The sequence below is a fragment of the Buceros rhinoceros genome, unplaced genomic scaffold (genome assembly GCF_000710305.1).
Source record: "Buceros rhinoceros silvestris isolate BGI_N320 unplaced genomic scaffold, ASM71030v1 scaffold16736, whole genome shotgun sequence".
NCBI lineage: Eukaryota > Metazoa > Chordata > Aves > Bucerotiformes > Bucerotidae > Buceros > Buceros rhinoceros.
In genome coordinates this window covers 34781-56672 of record NW_010416115.1, presented here as the reverse complement: position 1 = coordinate 56672, position 21892 = coordinate 34781, and the positions used below count along the sequence as shown (strand labels likewise).

At 44.6% G+C, this 21892-nt stretch overlaps 1 protein-coding gene across 1 annotated transcript in view; it reads right to left on the bottom strand.

Annotated features, from left to right (window-relative positions):
• The window catches only part of TYW1 (tRNA-yW synthesizing protein 1 homolog (S. cerevisiae)), an 81509-nt gene that overhangs the window by 25795 nt on the left and 33822 nt on the right, over positions 1-21892 (bottom strand). Inside the window, exons 11-12 of the mRNA XM_010137696.1 lie at positions 17527-17704; positions 13798-13933 (exon numbers count right to left, since the gene is read on the bottom strand). Coding sequence (XP_010135998.1) covers positions 13798-13933; positions 17527-17704 — 314 coding nt within the window. The remainder of the gene's footprint in view (positions 1-13797; positions 13934-17526; positions 17705-21892) is intronic.

Genomic DNA, 21892 nt, shown 5'->3' with positions numbered 1-21892 from the left:
ACTAATATAAAGTATGTATGGAAAGCTCATACAAACTAATGAAAGATACTTCTACCCAGCCTGAGTGTGAAGTGGATTGGACAGAGCTTTGTGTGTCCCCTCTGCTGAGCAGTGAGGGCAAGACCTTTAGGTATCCCAAGTGCTGGCAGTTCAGGAGGGCATTTGCTACCCTGAAGGACATGTGTGACAAGTGTCATCTCCAATACTGCCACACTGCTCAGAGCAAGCTTAGAAAATGCCACCAAGTGTTCTCCTGAAGTTCAATTCATTCATGAGACTTCAAAAGGATAGAAAATGTTTTCTTGAGACTGAAAGCACCACTTGTAGCAATAAAAGAAAAACTAGTAGCATCTTTGTTAGCAGTAAAAATTGAAGTCAACTGATGGAGGGAGATAACTCTGGGACTGCCACAGTGTGATTTCAGAGGACTGCCCTATGTTTTTTATGGGGGGGGAGGTGGAAGGGGGCATGGAGCACCACACTGGTTCACCCTCCATCCATGCTGGCAGAAGCATGGGCCAAATACACCCAACACCCCACAAGAGACCATGCTGGAGGGGACTGCCCACAGCTCAGGTTTCTTGCCAAAAATATGGTGGCAGCGCTATAAACCCCCTGGTCTATTAAACATGGATGAAATCTGACTGCAAGGGTTAACATAAATGGTTATTAAAGAGGAAACACACTCAGCAATATTGGCCAGCCCCCAGCACCACACTTATGGCCATCACCAGAATGTCTCTCCCTGGGACAGCTCTCCAGGAGGCAGCACAGAGGAAGGTTTCATGGCTTGCTCTTAAACACTTTGCTCAATCCTCTGCTGAGACAGAAGACAGGAGTCCTCTAGGGTTCATAAACATGGGACTGACCCCACAGAGCCCTGCTTCCCCCTGAGATCCCAGGCACAGCCTCCACCACTTGCCAGCTTCTTTCATGCGTGCCTCATTTGCCCAGGTGGTCCCTGCAACTGCCAGAGCAGACAGGGCAGGTTCAGGAAAGGCCACAAAATACCAACAGCAACTGGAAGAGCTGTGCTGCTTCCCAGTGGCTGCCACCAATACAAAAGGATGGTGTGACATGAAAGCTGGTGTGAAGGCTCATAGCCACTGTGCTTTGTTCTTATAACTAAGAATTTGTGTTCTCCCAATCTGGAGGTAGGCAGAGGCAAGCAAATGGCTTTTCTGCAAACTAAGAAAAAATGCAATTCATTTATTCATTTTAGACTCATTCTGCAGAGGGACTAAACAAATGCCACCAAAAAACGGTTCAGAGCTCAGGCTGAATACACTGTCAGAGCCAAGTACACGCAATATGGCAAGACCAGTTTTGTGGAGAGGATGAAACACTATCAGTCTACTTTTCTCGCGACATTTTCTAATGTACATGAAGTACAATGCTTCAGTGGGTGTTTCTTCTGACAGCAATGAAGGGCTGCATGAAGGCAGAGGGTTTTTCCTCACATTTAAATCTCATTTTTAATACCCTCCAATGTACATCCTAGATAACTAAAGTTAGTTTTACGAAGTACTTACTTTTAGAAGTCTAAAACTGCTAGAAGTGCATTAAAAGCGCTTTTCCCCCACAGGGCAGCACTAACTGACAAGTAATAACTGCAGCCTGTGTGTATTATCCATCACTTCTGTAACTGAACTATCACAAAAACCATATTAACTAATCAGAACCGGTGGTGAAAGAAGCAGGTAAAGAAACTAAAATGCTGCCAAAGGGATACAGAAGAAAAGGTAGAGAAATATGAAATTAATACTGTGACTGAAGAATCCTCTTTCCAGAGGGCAACATCTCAAGTGTTGTCTGAGCAGAGAGAAAAGCCACTTTTAAAGCAGCGGTACACAGGACAGATCAAAATGACTAAGGGCCTAATACCACAAAATGTTACATATGAGTAACCCCTGCAGATGGCTGGCAGGACAAATACACCCTCCTGTGTTATTAGTGTATTATTTGTATTTGGTTGTACAACAGGGCCCCAGGAGATGCTCTTAAAGCACTGAAAAACAAGGAGTAAGAGCTTAAGCACCGCGAATTCAATGATCTAAACCATCAGGATATAAAAGCAGTCTGCAACGCTTTAGGCCCCATGTTTCCAGGAAAGTGACCGTTATTTCACTTCAGTCAGCCACAAGGAGAATGCCAGCAGAAAAGAAAAATTAATATGGTAACGAGCCTTTTGAATGGGTGAGAGTTGAGGGCATGGAACTGCATCTATTTTATGCCAAAAAGCTCTTTATGCAGACAATCAGCTCACCAGAAATGGGCAGTTCCAGGGCCCAGCAGCAGCATCCTGTTGGGAGCTACCAACCTTCCAAGCTCTCCCGGCACCCACTACCCCAGATGTTAACAGAGGATTCACACGTCACTTTGACAAAGTGCTCTCTCTCACTTCAGTAACCAAGAGGGATTGGGGCTGCCTTTTTAATCATTTCTTTCTAATTCCCTCCTCTTCAACAGTTGTCTTTTCATAGATCAAATATAATTATTCTTCCTGAAACATCACAAGTCTCATCTCAAGAAGAGGGAAGGGTGAATGTGTCAACTGTGCTGCCAAGGGCAGGTTGCTGGATGGATATGTGTCTGGCTGGGGCAGGGGAGCATGTCCCTTCTCCAGCTGGGGCAGGGAGGCAGTGGAAGCAGGACTGGAGAAGGCTGGGACAAAAGCAAAGAGTAGACAAACCTCCTCCTCCAAACCACGCACTGAGGTTCTACCTTGGATGATGTCACTTGAATCTGCTCTTTTGATAAAGCAGAGTAACAGTGTCCTACTGTTTGGAAGTAAACCTAAAAAAACCCCTCATTTTTATTTCAACTTGTTACCTTGAAGTCAGATATTCTGAACAATCATATACTTTCCTTAGAGACAGAAAATGGCATTTCATCCAGAGACTCCTCAACATAAATCTCCAGTAACAAGACCAACATTGTCATTGCTTCAGTGCATTGCTTCAGTTAGGAAAGCACTCTTGGAGAAGAAATTATGATGGAGATGCTAAACAAAAATTGCTCCTTTTCTTTGCAGGTATTAAATGATGAGCAGGAAGCCACTTCAAAAGCCAGCTTTAATTCTATTAGTATTTCTTACTCCCATCAAGGAGCTTGACTTGCAAGCTGCCTTCATGACAGGTTTCCAGAGCTTCCCAGCTGGCAAGGGCCCATTCTGATCATGATACAAAACCAGCCTAAAACACGTGTGCAGTCCTGCAGCCCAGCACAGCACTGGTGCTCTCAGCAAGCTCCTTGCTCTTGCCCGGCAGCAGAATGTGAGCTGCCCTGTCCAAGGGAATGCCACCACAAAGGGACAAGCCATCCTCTTCAAAGACTCGATGCAGTTCCCTTGTTCAGGTTATGCAACACCTTGCAAAGTGAGTGAGTCCTGAATAAAGATAAAGCAATTTTCACACTTAGAAATTACTTGTCACAGAGATGTGATCAGAAAAAAAACTTGCAGCCAAGAATCTATTCCCCATCGTCCATAACACATCTTTCTGCATAAAACTCCAGGAAGCATAAAAGAGCCAAAACACAGCAAAAGGAAACCTCAAATGCCAACACCCCCCAAATTTCACAGCTTTCCAAACCCTTCCAGCTCAGTCTGGAGATCACTCCTGCCTCTCCCAAATCCAGCACCGCTGAGCCCCTCAAATCCCAACCCCCCCCAAATTTCCCAGCTTTCCAAACCCTTCCAGCTTAGTCTGGAGATCACTCCTGCCTCTCCCAAATCCAGCACCGCTGAGCCTCCAGGCTTCCAGCAGCTCTGCAGATGAGCTGTGGCAGCCATCACACTCCAGAAGAACATTACCAGGGAAAGACTCAGGGCCCTTGGAAGGATGGCAGATTAATCAATTCTTTTGGTAACCCTCCCCTTGGTAATTCTTTTTGGTAACCCTCCCCTTAAATAAAGGGCTTGTCACTTCATTTGGGCTCATCTACCACTACACGACCAGCCCTGAACACTGGAGAAATTATGTCCTCTAAAAAGTCACACTGCGAGCATCTGAGAGCATTCTGTTGAGTGAATCTGCACCACAGAGAAGGTTTTTTCCTTTTAAAGATTAACTCAGCACAGAGCACAAAAGTTTTCAGCTTCCTTTCTACAGGTTAAAGTCATTAAAGCAAAAACCCTGAATAGGTTATGCTGCGTAGGAATCTTCTAAAAACATACATTGTTTGAGCATTTGCTATTAATACACTAGTTTAAAGCAAGTTCAGGCTTTGTCTTCATTGCTAAAAAAGGTGCCTATTCCCATAGGATAATTAGCACATTAGCTACTCTGCTGTGAAACCAGAGCAAAGCTCTGAGCTTCGATTTTACTGCTAGGAAAGAGAACGCTCACCTCAGCACTTACCTGCGCATCAGCACCAAAGCCCTTGGTCTTCGCCCAGGATCTTACAGCATGACAACTGTCCCCAAGTCATGACTAGGAAGTAAACCAACCTCCTCACCACCACCCTCTTTTTGGGTCCCACTGCAGCTCCACCACAAAATTCCAGTTCTAATGCCAAAGAAACTGGGGTTTCTTTTTAATAAGACACCCCCAGACTTTAGAAAAAAGCAAAAACTCCCCAAATCCCAAAATAAACCACAAGCCTGGTACTATCTTTTCATGCAAAACTCATGCCTGTTCTTCGCAAGAGAAATCAGGTAACAAAGCTAATTCCAAGGTCCTCGTGGCCAAACGATGAGGGACTCATCCTACATCCCATCTTGACACTTGGATCCCAAGTCAGTCCCCTTAGACGAAGACCAGAGCAAAGCAATGGTCATTATTTCAGTTTTAATGTAATTCTGTAAGAAACAAAATTGTTTCTGAAGTTGTATCATTCTGAGGTGCCAAGCCTGAAAGCTGTACAGAATTCCTTATTCTTCCAAAGCCGTGAAAGTAAGATCAAAAACCTATCATGAATAATAATTACAAAAACATGAAAGTTGGAATTTTGGTTTGCACCAATTTGTTTTAAAAGACCGAAATCAGTCAACTGTACTCGTATCATACAAAATCGGTTTGTATTCTCCAGCTTTGAAATAAAAAGAAAATTCTGGAGCGAGACAAAGCATGTCAGCACTAATTCCCAAGTCAGAACTTTAAAACAGAAAAGCCCCTCAGCCCTGCTGATGTACAAAGCACAAGAATAAGTGATCCAGACTGGAAACCAAGGAGAAAATAAATTTCATTATCTTACCTCCCTAAATCAGCATCCTAAGTCATTCCCCTCTGCAATTACTCTTCCTGTACTTGCCACCTATTGCTTGTAATCTACTTTATTGCTTCACACTTCAGTAGAAATTCATCAGCTTTTAGTTAAAAATCTCTAGAAATAAAACCAAGTATAGCAACAACCTTGTTCTGAGACCTAAAAATGTTGGTCTTAAGTAAATCCACAGCCATGACTGCTCCTTATCTATTTCCCATGGACTCATTTTTAGTCTTGTAAATCAGCACCAACAACATTCCAGTGATTACTTATCTCTTTTCAATATTTCTAGGGCAGTTTCAAGGAACTATTGTGTAAAATCTATAGTAAGGGGGAAAAGTCCAATGCAACACAGAGAACAGAATGTAAAATGCAATGTAAAATAGAAGAGTAGCATTAAAACAGATCATATCAGATCATCAGCAAAAACCGCTTCAAGCAGGATGCTAAACAGACCACACAGCTTGACAGCATTTAATTTCCTGGGGAAATACTGTGTATTTAACACCCAGCAGCCAGAAAAAGCATCAGCAGGAGCCTGGGCACTGCTCCTACTGAGCCCTGTGACAGAGAGTCCCCACAATCAAAGACAGGCTCAAATCTGAGCAGAAAGGGAATGTGTGGAACTAAGAAGCCCTTTCCCCAGGATAAAAGCCTTCAGCAAAGCTCCAAGTTTGTGCCCAGCTCCCACTGACTTTGAAAGGACTTAAACCAGAAGCTTGACAGGGATGCTCTTGTGAAGGCTCCCAAATATAGGTGAGATCAGGACCTTTTCTGCTTGGGCATCCTCTAATTAAGTACAGCCACAGTCCCACAGGTCACAGCAGCAGCTGCTGCAGCAGCAGGGACCTGCCACACAGGCACCAAGTGACAAGCACTTTGTTCAGCTCCAGCTGCTGCTCTTCAAAGTGAGGACAAGCCCAGGAGCTTGGCCAGCAGCTGACGCGCTTGGCCACCTCAGCTCCTTCCCATCTGCAAACCAGTCCCTTCGCCAAAGAAGTGCAAAATCCAGGAGAATCACTGACTTGCTTTGATCTGACCAGAAACATGATTTCTCTTTAAGCCGAGTAGGCATCTCCACCTTTGCCTGAACCAGCACTTTGCATGCAAGGTCACACGATGGAGTAGACATACTCGTGGCTGGTCACATGCAGAAAGGGAAGAGGCATTCAGACCAGTCTCATGATGGGGAAGAGCTGAAACCACCCTCTGGGACTTTCCTCAGCCTCCTCTCGCTTCACATTCCCCCAAATGTCCCAGCTACTGCTCCATGTATCACACTCCTCTGGCTCCAAGACCCTGTGTCTCAGGCTTTACCACTTGGCCAAAGACAAGGATAGCCTGTGGTACCTGGTGTGGGGGTCCTGAAGAAGCACCATTTCAAACGTGCCACTTAATGCGCAGTTGTAACCCTGGCAGCGAGGAGTCAAGAGAAGGACAGTATTAAGAACAAACTACAGACATGGAGGGAAACCCTGAAGAGGGAAGTTTGCAAACAATAGCATGCAAAGCATCTTAAGACACGGACTAGGGAACTTAATGGCATTTGTATGTGAAGGGAGGAAGGGGTAAGAGCAGTTTAAAAACAGAGCCCAGCTTTAGCCAAGTCCTTCTAGCTGAAGAGCAAACTGAACATTCAAAGTCACTTTGGATCCAGTGAGGAACCCAGTCTCCACACCAGCTGCTGGCTGTTCAGGATTAAGCCATCCCAACTGTTATTTATAAATCCAGCCAAAGATGCTTCCTTACAGACCTCCATAGTTGGAAATTTCAGCCAGGAAAACATCCCACTGAAATTTTGCAGGCCTCTGAAAGAATATTCCCCCAAATCAGCAATGGAGGATACAGGGTAGGAGAACAAACTGCATTTTAATGAATCCCTTAATGATGGTTTAAGTGAGCAATTGGGGGATAACAAAAACTGAAGAGGCATCATGTTTAAGAAAAAGAGAGAATCCAGGATTTGACAAAATGTCAGCACTTGTGGGTGTAACTCACAGCCAGCAGCAGCCAGTGATGCAGACATGACGGACACGTGACTATCAGCATGGCATCCTGGCTTGTCCAACCCCTGGGAGAGGCTATTGTATTTAAGAGAATAAACTGACACTTATCTCAGGGAACAACAAACCAGCAATGCGACTTCAAGAGCCAAACGATAAAAGCAGAGATTAATGCTCCATAAAAACATAATTACCTTGTTAAATATCACTCTCGCAGTCTGCGAAGCAAAGGATTTAACAATATTTTTCTCCTGGGTTTTGTCTAAATCATCTAAAAATAGCACTGAAAGCCCCACCATGGTTTGCTGAAAATCCTGCCCTTCATTTAACAAAGAACAACATAAACAAGGAGTCTGAAATAAATTCTTATCGATTAAGCTTACTGCTCTTGTAAAGCCTTAACTCAGGAGTCAGGCTCTAAAGTAACCAACATTATGGAAAGGTAAACAAGCTTTAATCATTTTAACTGCCCATCCTATTAAACAGTCCAGTTCCAGCCGGAGAGCTCTCCTACACAGTGCTGGTGCAGAGCAAGACATGCCAGGAGGTGACACCTTCCACCCAAGCATGCACAGGAACAATGCTCCACACGGGCAGGCTCGTAAAGCAGCTGCTGAACAGGGGTCAGAGCCTTTGGCAGGACAGCTGCTGAGCAAGCGCTGCACAAAGCTAGCAATGTCATGCAGTCTTCACCTTCTGCAACAGAGTCTGAGTCCAATCTGTAATGGAGAAATAAAATCCTGTACATTTCACAGGAATCCATGAGTCCTGCTGGCACTCTGGGAACCAAAGAATCTAAAATGGGAGCTGAGGAAGATGATTATGGACAAGCAGAGCACCAAGGACACAACCATTCCCTGAGCTCTATTGCCACCTACCTGCTGCATGATCCCACCCTAAAGGAGAACCAGAGGGAGAGTCTGAGTGTTCCTCAGCTGCTTCAGGCCCAAACCAACTCAATTAGGTCAAATCACCTTCAGCAGCAGCTGGAGCTGAACACTCCAATCTCACCCTCAAGCAGAGAAGCCTTCCCAGAGCCCATTCCAGCAGACAACATATGACACTGAGCAGTCCTGGGGCACCAAATCCAAGTGTTACTCCAGCTACTTCTGCCAGCCTGGACCCTGCAGCCTGTCCTCTGTCATCTGAACTTGCCTGTACTACTCGCTCCAGAGCCAACCCCTTATGAGAGCATTTCTCACCCTCTCCAAACTAATAAGTCTCCCTCATTTTAGTTGCCTTCCAGTCCATGAGTATGTTCCCTCTGTCAGAGAAGCACCAGTACATCCCTTACCACACTCCCATAAAATCCAGTTTCTCAGTTGCAGTGTTTTTGCCTCAATTATACCCTTGCCATCCCAGATGAGTAAGTAGATCACTTCTGCAGATGCTTTGTCAACTCATCTTTCCTGAAACATCAAATGAATAGATTCAATGAACTCAACAAATGCTTCCTATCCAAATCACCATGGTAGAGCCACAGATAATCGGTCAGCAAGCAGAGAAATCCAGCAGCTGATGCATTGAGCAGAACAGAGCTTTAGTGCTGCTCTGCGCAATCCCCATCCATGGCACTTGGCCCAGTTACTTTTATAGGCTTAAATAAAAATGTTTAAAAATACAGTGCAGATACAAGTTTCCTTTGCCTGGTTGCCACAAGCAGAATTTTAGACTCGTTCTTTCCTTTTTAAGAGTTCACATAAAACCACACCCATGCTCTGTCTTCTCAGAGTGCTTTTCCATGAAGATACTGCTTGATTTCACAACTACAGAATGAAAACGTGAGAAGTCCAAGAGCATGGGGCCTGCTGGGGCAGCTGCGAATTCTGGCTCCCAGAGCCAAGCCCCAGGGAGCAGAGCAGCCCTTTGCTAGGGAGCAGGTTAAACAGAAGAGCTGGAAGGGGGAAGCAAGAGTCATTAGAACCAAGTTCTCTAAAAGCTAAGTCTGGCATCTCTCATGCCACCTCTAGGCAGAGCTCAAGGCAAAAGAAAGATGTTTAATAAATGGTAAAAATAGGAAGTGCTTCTTAAATGCTAAGTAGCAGAAAAGCCAGGCAAGCTAAATAATGCCAGTTCAGGGGTGAAAGAAGGAACTTGGAAGAGGAGGAGGGCTCTCTGTTCCTCCTATTTACACTTCATAGGTCTGAGCCCATGTCCAAAAGACATGGGAAGAGGGAGAACTGCCTTCCACTGACAACATGGGTTGCAGCTGGGCAGCCTCTCTGCAGCCATAGCAGCTCCCCTGACAAGAACAAGCAGCAAATGAACAACCCACGGGCCTGGCTACCCCAAAGCAGCTGGTGGTAATGGAGGGGGGGATTGATCTGGGATAACAGACAAGGACTAAAATAACACAGATTTTTACCTGCACCTCTGCCTCAGGCTCACTGGGTGGCCACAGACATCTTCCCTGCAGCCTCACAAGCCTATCTTCATGAGGCAGCCAGTAACAACCAGCAGCTTGGAATAACACAGCGTTTAGATTGTGAGGGGTGTTTATGACCATCCTTCCCCCTTTCTTGCCTGCAGTCCAACCAAGAGGTACTGGAACAGACAGAAGATAAGATTTCACCCCCTCTGCAGCGAAGAATCTTGCTGAAGGCTTGTTTGGATCACTGCTTACTGTAAGCTAAACTGAAAGGAGATGATGTATTTAGAGACAATAACTTAATATTAAATATCGTACCTTTGTAACACTCATCATGCTGCATTTCAAAAGGCTCCCACCAGAAGCCTCATTAGCAAAACCATTAAAACAAGCACACAGCTGGTAGAGAGCATTTGCTCTGCAGAAGAGTCAAATTCTTCTAAATTTATAGTGGCAAAATTGATTACTGATTCTAACATCTGTTGTAAGTTCCACATTTAAATTCTCTTTAGCTCAGAAACCGACCAGGCTCCACCAAACAGCTCCCCCCCTCCAGTAACTAGTAAATCATCTCCATGCAAATCAAATGTGCTCTGTTCAGAAAAGCTATTGTTACCATCATATATTATATAATAAGCACTAAAACGTGCTTAAGCTGTAACTCAATGTATTTACACTACATTTGGAATCACCTCGAAGCCAAGGGTAACTTGGAAGAAAGGCTCACATCAGAGAAAAACCAGTAAGACTAAAGTAAACAGCACCAGATGGAAGCCTGAAAGCATTTAAACACGCAGGCTGGCATCTTCCTCATCCAGAAACGTCAAAGGAACGACCTGTCAGCAGCAGGCAAATGCAGACCAGGAAGATGAAAATAGGAGATGTTCTTGTATTTCATGCCTTTCTCTGAACAAACTAGCTCGAGCACCTTGCAGCAAGGAGAGAGCCAGAGGCATCAAATCCATGGGCTGTCAAACGGGTGATATTCCAGGATGAGCAGAGCTAAGAATTCATTTTTTGGTCCTTTTTTTAAACAAAGGAAAAAGACATTTGCTACACCTTGCTGCCAGAGCCATGACCCTGTTTCTCTGTGAAATCTTACTTCAAGAGAAGAGACTGAGGGCAAGGTTTGACCCAAGATTTAAAGCAAGAGCTGCATGTGATGTCTAAAGATACAAGTCTATCTGAACTCCAAAAAGTGCCAATCAGCTGGTTCTTTTGTTTTTTGTGACCCTCCTGGAAAGGCAGGAAGGATCAGGTTCTGCTTTGTCATCGGTTCCAGCAGTGCCATAACATCTATTAACCTAAAGGGCTTTCCCCCCCCACCGTTTCTTTTGTGTGTGGCTCCAATCTCTAAGAGAACATTGGCACCTCTCTCCTGCCAGTTAAAGTGGTTCAATGCCAACGTGGTGTCTGGCAGCACAGCAAGTACCACAAGGTACAGGGTATTGAGCGGATTGGACAGGACTTATCGTGATTAAGTCAAGAAGATACAGACAGAAGAGGTGACACCATGTCAAGGATGGAAGAGTGCTCCCCAGAACACAGGAGGGACCACAGAAACCATCTTCCCAATGCTCATCAAACCCATGAACATCCATGATCAGCAGCCACTTGCTTCCAGACTTGTCTTACTCTCAACAGGTGAGAAAGTATGCTCAGATGCTGCAGTGTAGTTGAACCATATGGACCATGGTGCTGCTGGTATGGCCATCACCATCTTGTCTCCAGATATTTTCAACGTACTTGGGTAGAAATCTTTTATTCCTTGACTTCCTTTGAAAATGCTGTAGCACCCAATCATCCACATGCTGTATGACACTATCAAATCATACTGGGAACAATTCATTATTAAATATCATCCTTCATGAAGAGCTCAAGAACTTTGTGCAGGTCTTTAGCTAAAATCATGAAATCCATTATCAGTGTAACCACCTCACTAAGGCAACAGATTTGAAACCCACCTCTTTGTCCAGGCCCTTCCATTCCTATTTTTAATAAGGATCAACCTGCATTTTGTTGGCAGTTAAGAGAACAGCAAAGAGATATCCTCACTCCTTTCTTACCTAGGACCATGTCTTCTCTTCCTTCCTCCCACTTGTCTGTCTGGATTATCAACAGACAGCCAGACCAATCTCTATCTGTACACCTGCAGTGCCCAGGCACAGAGCCCCAGGTACAGCCAGCAGACAGGGCAACTGTGCAGGAACAGCACTTGCCAAACACCACAAGTTGGGCCTTGCTGTGTTTGCCATTGTGTTTTTCAAAACCCCCTTCATCCATTTTTATAGATCAAACCTATCCCTGATTCTCATTAGCAGTGACTCAGATCAGCCACAGAACCAGCTTCTCTCGGTCTCTGAAGAATTGACTAAGCCTGGATGGTTTGTCAGGCAGTGTGAAAAAAATGTGACTTGTATTTTGTTTCCAGATACATTAGCATCACTTCCAACACAATGCATCAGCACTTACCCACCCGCTCTGAAAGAGGAGCTGTATTTCTCAGGAATCAGCAGCTGCATTAGCTTTCAGCACCTCTCATTCATCACAGTCCTACAGAACAGTGCTTAACACCACATGTGAACATCGAGCTATGTGCTCAGGGGGAAACAGGAAGGTGCTTCCGCCCAGAAGCAGTTCAAGGTAATTTTTAGGTACCAGAACCATTACAACATTAAGAGAAAAACCTAACAGCAGCTTTGCCAAGACTCCTCACTGTCCCGACGTGTGATGATGCAATACACAGCTGAGCTGGCGGAACAGGGTATTATAACCAGAGCAACTATTAATTGGCTCTTGTGTTATCAGTGTTTCAAGGACCCTACAAGGTGCTTTGAGGAGAAACTGCACCCGCTAGTTGAGCACCTTCTTCCTCTCCTCTTCACTTTGACCGGAGTATTTTTAGCTGTATGGACAGACTTGCCAATAGTTTCACCTTCAATTCTTTGCAAGGAAATTTCTGACAACGCACAGCAATGATGAACTACACGTATCCAGGGTCAAGAGAGGCAGAAGGAAAGAAATGATAGGCAAAAGCAAGTTCCCCAAGGAATTTGTCAATATTTTCACCTTCAGAATTTTAGCTCCCCTTCTTTCCTCACAGCCTCCTCAAGTTCTCTGTGTGAGTTAAATTTGTACCTGATTTCAGTAAGCTCAGAGTTCGGCCTGAGATTTTGCTTAACAAGATCAGCCAGCACACTTGCACACAAAGAGCTTGATCAAGCTACTCACATGCCTCTGCAGAAGAAAGCATCCCTCCATTACACTGAGTACATCTCCCAGCTGTACTAATGTAAGTACCTTTGGCAGAAAATGGTCCAACACTGTCACCTCAGAAGGCAGAAAAACTCATTATTCAAATGAAATAGTCTCTTGTTTGTTCGTCTCAGCAGGTAACACGTCAGCTTCTGCCAACAGAAGCGCTTGCTTCCATCAGGACATAGTATCAGGAAATAAGAGAAAAGATGTGCCCATGAAGCACTATTCTTACTAATTCATGGGTTGCTGGGACTACCAGTACTTCATTAACTACTAAAAGAACTTAGATGGTAGACTAAGTTCTGAGCTGAGAGAAGCAGACATGATCCCATGGGCCTTTAAGTCACTGTTCAGCTGTCTCAGATGGACACAAACTATTACAAACCACTGACAGCGTAGCAGGTCACCCTTGCTGTTATGCTCAGATCTAGTATTTTTGGTAAATCTCCCAGAAATATGCAGGTTTCTATGCAGCAGGAAGGTGACTAGGGCTGGTAAACTCCAGCACACACATTTTAACATCTTTGGTGTTCTGCAGTTTGAAGGGAGCCTTTGAGAACCAGTGCTAAGCACCACAAGAGGATCTCTGACCCTTCCTTGGCTTCCCAAATTGCCAGCTTTCCTCCAGCAGCCTGCTTTCAGTGTAAACACGTCAGTAGGAAATCTTCTAGTATTTTATAATTGCTTCATCTCTCACAGCATCTTATATTCACGGCAGAGCTTACTGTCCCATTTGACCCACATTCTGCTCTCCTTTTCTATTAAATTTCTCCCCATATGGAAAACTGATCAAATTTGCTGGACTTCATACACCTTAATGTACAAAAGATCTACACATGCTCCCAAAGCATCCAAACCCACTCCACAGTCCACCTTAAGTCTCTCAAATGCTCTACTTTTATCCTGAGTAGGTGAGGTGCAGAAGGAAAAAAAATATTTAATACATTCTTAACTGGGTACCTTTTCAGACAAGGCCTTTAAACTGTCTAGAAACCTCTGCCAGAAATCCTTGAAGAGGGGTCGATCAATTCTCTTCAGGCTCTCTTTGGTGCTGGCATCCACACTGACGTACAGCTGCGTTACTGGCTCAAGGTTCCTTGGAAATAAAGAGAAGGGAATTGCTGTTTTCAGATGTTACTGCTAGCTGAATTCGTGTTTTCCTACCAAAGCACACATAAAATACAGTATCTCCAAACAAGCCGCTCCACTGGTCCTGTAGCAACAGGAGCTGCACAGTATTTACAGGGAAAACTATCAAAGTGCAGTGGCTCATCTCTGCCAAGTGACCGTCATCTTAATAGTAAGATGTTACAACCTACTTTCAACAAATGACACACCCCAAAGCTAAAAATGTCACACACAGAGGCCTGGGCTGACATTTAAATTAGCTTTTCCTCACTGAACTGGAATACTTTTCACTCCAGCGTAGCTGTAACACATTCAAGAAAGGTTTCCCCGAGCAGGCTGGCAGGACTTCACATGAGGCACTGAAAGGCTCTGCCACTCATCGCAACCCCCATAATTAAAAACCATAAAGCTGAGCCCCTTCCCAAGTTCTGTTTGCCCTGGCCCGTGGAAAAAAATCTCATTCACTAGAAATACAGCCATAATTCAGCCAGCTTCTACTGCTGGACACACTGAGCCTACCTGACCTGCAGCTGCCATCATCAGTCAAATGATTTTTTGAAAAGAAATCAAAGCTCTTTTGAAAATAAACCCAAACACAATCCCCCAACATGTTCTCCTTCCACTTCCAAAGCTCTTATTTCACATAAATCCTGCGGTATAGCCTTTCTGGTCACATAATGCTAGAGAGCACAGCATCTGTGAGCCCAACATGGTAACTTCTAAAAAGATTAAACATCCTCCACTGTGTGAAAGGCCTGGCTTCAAACTAATCCCGCTCATAAACCCCAAGGGTAGAAAGAAGCAGCAACACTGCAGTCCATTAGCAAAGGGGTAATGAAGGGCATTAAGAGGAACAACCTAAACCTAGCTCCCTTGTCAGACAAAACAGGTAAAGCCTGTGAGTGTAATGCACACACCCTCACCCCACATGGTCTCTGAGACGCAGTGACAGCATCCTCATGGCACCACAGAACTCTTTAGCTCTTAACAGTTTTAAGACAACATTTTGCAAGTGGTTTTTGTGAAGCCTGTTAATGAGCAGGCTGCAGTCCCAGATTGGCTCTTTATAGAGAAAAGAAGAAATTAGAAGCTATTGTTCCGCTGCCAAACAGTGCTGCCTAAAAATACACCAACCCTCTGCCCTCTCCAAAGGTGACAAAGGGACAAGAACCAGCCAGCACAAGACCAAGCAGCTCTTAACATCCAGAAAAATCCTCTAACCTGGATATTCAAATGACTTACCTGAACATAATCTTTGTACGTATTTTGACAGAAGAATGAAATGGCCCAGAACAAACCTAACATTTGAGGTTAAAGAAACAGACCTGTTTTGTAAACAAGCTTGGCTGGACTGGCAGCCCAAAGCCACAATCTCCAAAAATGACCAAATGTTCTAGGCATAACTGGATTGAAGTATTCAGTTTCAAAGGGCAGAGCCAAAATACTGTTTTCTGTACTTAATGCTGCATTTGCCTAATTAAAAGGCACTGAAAATGGAGCCAGAGTTTTTCAAAACATGAACTGAGAAAAATCATCTCTTCTCTGAGCGTCTCAATCCTAAGGACAGGCAAGAGCCAGACTCACTGTTACACAGGAAAAAGCAAAGGAATTGGAGATCCCAGAGAGGGATTTCAGTCCCACACAAACTGATGTTCCCAGAACACAGCTATGTTTCATAATTAACAGGAAAATTAATTGCATGGTACTAAGATGGGCTTTCCAACATTCCTCCTTAATTTTTGGTTGTAATTTCCAAGCTAGCTCATGCAACTGAGATCACATCCAGCAGAGCAAATTCTCAGCATTTACCACATCTAAACTCAGACAGGAATCATGACCAAGTAGCACAGCACAACTCGAGCAATAAATTGACTTCAGGCCACTGGCCGTGAGTGGTTTCACAAGCCAAACAGGACACAGCCTAGTCAACACACAAAGAACAGAAACATCAGTATCAAAACTAAACATTTGCTTATGAGCAATAATAAGCATCTGCTCATTATTATTATTATTACTGGTGCTCATAAATGCAAACATATGCAAAGAGTCTTGTCCACAGCCACTAATCAGAAACAAGAGAAGGAAGAGGACAAGAGCCAGGTAACTGTTCAACACAAGCTCACATGCTATTAAACCTCCTTCAATTCATGAAAACATGTGTCTGCCTGGAGGCAGATGAAGCTGCAGCCCAGGTACACGAGGAGGAGGAAAGGAGGAAGGCACCAGCAGCACCATGTTGGAGACCCAGCAAGTCCCTCTCCTAAACCCAGTGAACACCCCCAGCCACCCCTCTATTTGACCCAGAGGTCACACTGCTATTTGAGGAGTGACTTTTAGACTGCAGCTCCCCTCTGCTGGCAGCAGCAGAGTGAGCTTGGTGCACATTTCACCTCCCATATTAAGCAAATCATTTGCTTTCAGCCAAAGATCAGTTGCAATATAAAACAACAAGACTAGCGTTTTATCACTTTGTTTCTTTTTAAAAACATTCAGCAGATCCTAAGAAAGAGCCTCAAAACAGCATGTGCGCTCTTTTTAAAATGCTATTTTTAGGGAAGAGCAATTTGTCTATCAGGCACATAATACATGACTTAAAGTAACTTGATTACACAATTATTCAATCATTTGGAAAGCCTTTGTAGTGTATAATTACTCACTCAAAAATTGGATGCTCTCCCCCCTCAGACCACGAGAAGAAAGGGAAAAGGAAGCTCTAGCAGAAAGTGCTCACATGGAGAGGCACCAAGCTGAATGTACAAGCTGAGCAACATACCAAAACGACCCTGTGTACAGCTCCGCTAACGCACTCACGTAACTCCAGGGTTGGACCTTGTCAGCATCATGAGCTGGCAGTGTTCTGAGAAGTCCCCAGCCACCACACAGCTCACACCACACGCTGTGCTTCCTTGCCACACTGCTTCAGATTTCATTAAAAGCAGCCTGGATGCTCAAGACATAGGAATTTCTTCCATTTGCAAGGACTTTCAGAGTTCATTAAAGTGTTTTGAACCTTAAGCTCAAGTCTCAGAGAAGTTAAAAACTACTGAGCCCACTTTTGCAGCTGAGCATGTGATTCTCACCTTTTTTTAACCTGCATTCTGGGTCCTGCTGGAGATTCTGGGCTGTAGAGATTGTTTTGAGCTCTTTTGGCTAGTCTTACAGAGTTAGAACAAAGACCAGGCTGCAAGAGGAGCACACAAACCAAAAAGGCAATTTATGAGCTCAGCCTGCCGTTCTAGCTGTCAGAAACACTCACACCAGTTATCCAGGTCCCCAAGCATAAAGTACAGCTCACCCGCTGTTCTCCTTCCCTCGCACCTCCAGGAGGTACTATATCACATTCTCATTGTTTTCAGAAGTAATCATACTTTAAGAGATAGAAAAGAAAATCAAATGGGAGGAAAGAGCATAGGGAGATTAAGCTTAAAAATCAAACAGACACCAAGTGGGCTTTTCATTGTCAGTGCTCATGCAGAACTGACTCTGAACAACACAAGTGGAATTAAAACACAGGTCAACACTCAAATGTTTTAGTAGGGAGTTACTCTGTCCTACTCTTACCTAATCTCATCTGGGAACTGTGCATTTGTAACCAGGAAACTCGAGATGCTGTGCTGGTGCAGGAGCTTCACGAAGCAGTTGATCTCCGGGTACATGATGGGCTCTCCCACCAGTGACAGTGCACAGTGCTTTGCTGCCATTGCTTCCTCAAAGCGATCAGCTTTTACTCCTGACACACCTGCAATTAAGAGGGATAACGGGCTTAAATCAACTCAGTCTCCTCCCAAACCATGCATCTCTAGAGTACGCTCTGGCACAAGGAAGACTGAGCAAAAGCAGCTGGAGCCCTCCTGAACCACAGGGGACACCAGGCCACAGCCAGTGCCCACTGAGCCAGCTCTGGAGTCCACAGGACAGTGTACGCCCAGACTCAAGGAACCCAGGCCTTTGTGCACCCTATAAACTACTGCAAGCCATTTTCTAGTAACATTTGAGCCAAGTTTTCCATTGCTAAAGACCTCAGTAATGCTGCCTGAATGCTAAGACCAAAACACAAGAGCCAGTTTAATGCCTTTTCAAGTCAGCATCTTACAGAAAAGCAGGTTATGTGTGTCTCTACTGCCAAGACACCACATCAGTCACCCAGCCCAATGAAGACCAGCTCCTCTGGGAGCCCTTCACTAAGCAGAGCACCAACAACAGGGTCTGAATCCACACGAAATGCAACTCCCCAGAGGATGCATTCAAAAAGAAAACCCGACACCTGACACCATCCTGAACAGCAAGAGACATTTCAGAAGAAAAACACAATCTGCTCAGCTGTAGTGTCCACACAAAATTGCTCTGTGCAGGTTTCACCAATCCAAGTCACATTTACTATACTCATGGGAGGGCAGGGGAGAGGCAAATCCTGCTCCAGCCCCTCCATATCTGACCAAGTGCTCAGGACCCTGTATGAAATCATCTAACTACAAACAAGCCTTTGTTCCAAATATGTCATTTCACATTTCCTTGATGTACCTTGATGTACTTGAATAATATCGGAGGTTTTAGACTGAGAGTTGGTCTGTTTTAAAAAAAACAAAGACTTGAGTATGAAACCAGGTCCTCAGCTCACCTCGTTGCCTAGACGCTGAAGCTCAAGCAGTACAGAAAATTACATGCTATGCTGCAAAGCCAAGATAAAAAGAGGTGTTCGTGGATATTGCTTCAGCCTCACGTAGAAAAGCTGGTTTGCAATCAGAGTGAAGCTTAGTGCTTTTTAAACCAGCCAGGCTTGGCCCTGAATAACTGAGAGGACTACCGGTTATTCTGCAAAAACCTGACAGTACTAAAATGAGAACTTTATCTGAAAAGAAAGAAGCATCTCAACCACACGCAGAGATTAAAGGACTAACTTTCATATTCCTAAAGCTACTGTAAGTAATTTTTGAAACTAATTAATTTCTCTCTCAGCATCTTGCTATTGGACTATGACAATTACTGTGCCAGCTTCATAAAGAGACACAAAAGATTCCAACATCACGTAAAGTTCGAGACTAACTTCCTCAAAACAGTTTACAGCAAATCTGTTATATAGTAAATACACTCCAGAGGAGGGCAGAGGGTTTGTATGCATCATTTGAGAAGACAAATCACAAGCTAGACAGGGATAAACTAAACAGGATTAGTAGGTCTTCCAAGGAGCACATGGATTTCGTGCAGCTTCGCCTGCCATACCACCACAGCACTCCACCTCTGCTCCTGCGCATGAGCCTCCCTCTGCCTTCAGTCAATGAACTCCAGCAAAAGCAGAGCCTGGGCAGGGTTCGTGCAGTGTGCAGCGGGTCCAGCACAGGTGCAAGAGCTGCAGGAACTCAAGAAGTCTCTGCAAGAGGCTGTGGGGTACAGCTTACAGCTCCTGCCGAGCTCAGATCACAGCACACCACACAGCCTAGTCTCCTCTGAGCAGCACATCTCCTTGGAAAAGCTGATTCTTGCTGTTCTCCTACTGGTGCACTTCAGCTTGGGAAAGGAAAGCATCATCTGGCACATCACCCTAGAGGCTGGTTGTGGACTTTGGGTACCCTTCTGCAAGTACCTGCACACTACAAATGCCTGGGTGACTGGGGAGACAAGGAACCTGTTTTACTCACACTTAGAGCAAGACACAGGTAGTCACAGCATTTCCTAGTGCAGGTCGTGCACGTGTTTGGTTTTTTCATTTTTCCCCAAGTTGAGCCAGGGCTGTATTATCAGAGACTCACACTATTTTTGAATTATGTTTCCATTCTGTACGCCCTTTGCAAGGGCACAGAGATTTACCAGTCACTGCCTAGAAAAATGTATCCATCAAGCTACTTCCCACCTTTGCTTCCTATCAGGAACATCTCTCCTTCAGTTACTCTGAAAGAGAATTATGTGACATTAACACCTGTGGTCTTCAAAAACAGCACAGGCTCTGGCAAGAAGAGAAGGACATACCATCATCTCTAAAAGTATGGCATGCACAGGGACTCTTGCAGGATAGCAGGCTGTCCTCTAGGATACCAGAGAGAGGGTCCCCAGGAATTCTTCTGTTCCTTCAAAGATTTCGTTCTTACCTGAACACGTGGAATTAAAGCATCAGCTTTGCTCACGTCTTCCTTTGGTTAGAGGTGTACCTAAATAGAGCTATGGTACTGGTACTAGAAAAAAGCACTGGTGTATTCAAACAGCTTTGAGTATTGTCTGAGCAGCATTACCAGACACTCAAGAGCCATGAGGACTCTCTAGATCAGATGTTTTCCCCAAGATTTTCTTCTTCATTAGCCTGAATGGTCTGGTCTGCTCTGCACTGGGGGTGAGCATTCAAACATTTCAGCAGATGATCGCAACACCCCACTGGAAACTCCTCTGGAGTCCCTGTGGTCGCCCAGCAGCAACTCATTGTCCTTCTTCAAAATAATCTAGTCCATCTCACTGCTCAAGCCTTGGGGTGGCTTCTGGGGTTTTCATGGTTTTCTTTTAAAACCAATCATAATAAAATCTGATCTGCTATTTGTGGAGTGCTGCTAAGTTTGCTGGAAGCAGACAGTCATGTTTGCTGCCCCAGGCACTTCCAGCCTGGGCAGAGGACAGTTCTGGCACAGCATGCAGGGAGCTTTCATCCTGCAAGACACTGTGCATCATCCTACCACACAGTGTTTCAACTCAATTCTGCTTTCACAATATTTTCACATGTACCTCAGGGAAGCGACAATGTAAAAATTCATAAAATGTAACAGAAAGCTACCGGGGGTTTCTTAGGGGTTTTTCTTCTCCATAATAAACCTTTTGCTTTTAGGCTCCCAAAACAGAAAGCATGTTGCCATCTATCACTCTGAAAAAGTAACACATCTTTTTCTTTGCAGCACAGTTCCAGTCCAGAGCCTCTTTTTTTCTCCTTTTGAGCATCTGCAAAACAACTTTTGTTTTTCTCCTTTTAGTGTAAACAGACATTTCTGCCATGCAGCCTTCCATCACACTGCACAGCTCGAGGGCAACTCTTGCCTTCACAAGTAATCCTCAATACTCCATCAGCCACTGCATGCAAATACAGTCATCACCTGAAACACATGGCTTCTTCCTAAGCAAATATAAATAACTGAGTCCAGTCCTGCCTCAAAAGGAGGGGATGTTACTGTTCAAGACTTTCAATTTTAACAATAACAGAAGTCACTCTGGTTAGGACAGACTTCTGCAGGTCTCTGAGAAAGATGCTGGACTAGAGAAGACAATTGCCAGCACTGGACCAGGGTGATAACAGCTTTGCTCAAAAGACTTGAAAGCCTCCAAGGCTGGAGGGTCCCTCATTTCTCTGGCCTGAATAAGCTTATTTTAACATCTAACTTGAACCTCCCAAACACTTGCCAAAGTCTGCTGTCCCTTATGCTACCATGGGAGGTGGGTCTCCCAGCATGGACTAACACTGGCTTGTAACACTCAAAGAACCTTCTGCTTCCCGCTGAACACCACTGCCCCAGTAATCATGTTTCTCAAGGTCCCACTGAATACCGCAGTGCCACTGAGTGGGACTGTCACCCTCTCTAAATCGGCACGACTTCCAAGTTGCCGAGAGTGTATTCAGCACCATCATCCTGTCACCTGTTCATGGAGATGTTGCACAACTTGGTTCCTGGATCCACTCTCAAAGATCCCTGCTTGTTACCAGCCACCAAACTATCGAGCTATTGATCACAATCCTTTCAGCACACCCGGCCACATTTCAACTCATCTAGGAGCCTGGCTGTCCAGAACTGACTGAATAAAGAAGTGGAGTTGAAAAAGTGCTCAGCACCTTAAGCATTAAACATGATACTCTTGTTTGTATCTGTAACTGTCTTCTATGGTTGTTACAGCCTTCCAAACAAAATTTGTCATCCTACTTGCTCCTCACTCATGCAAACCACCCACACCCATATTCCTG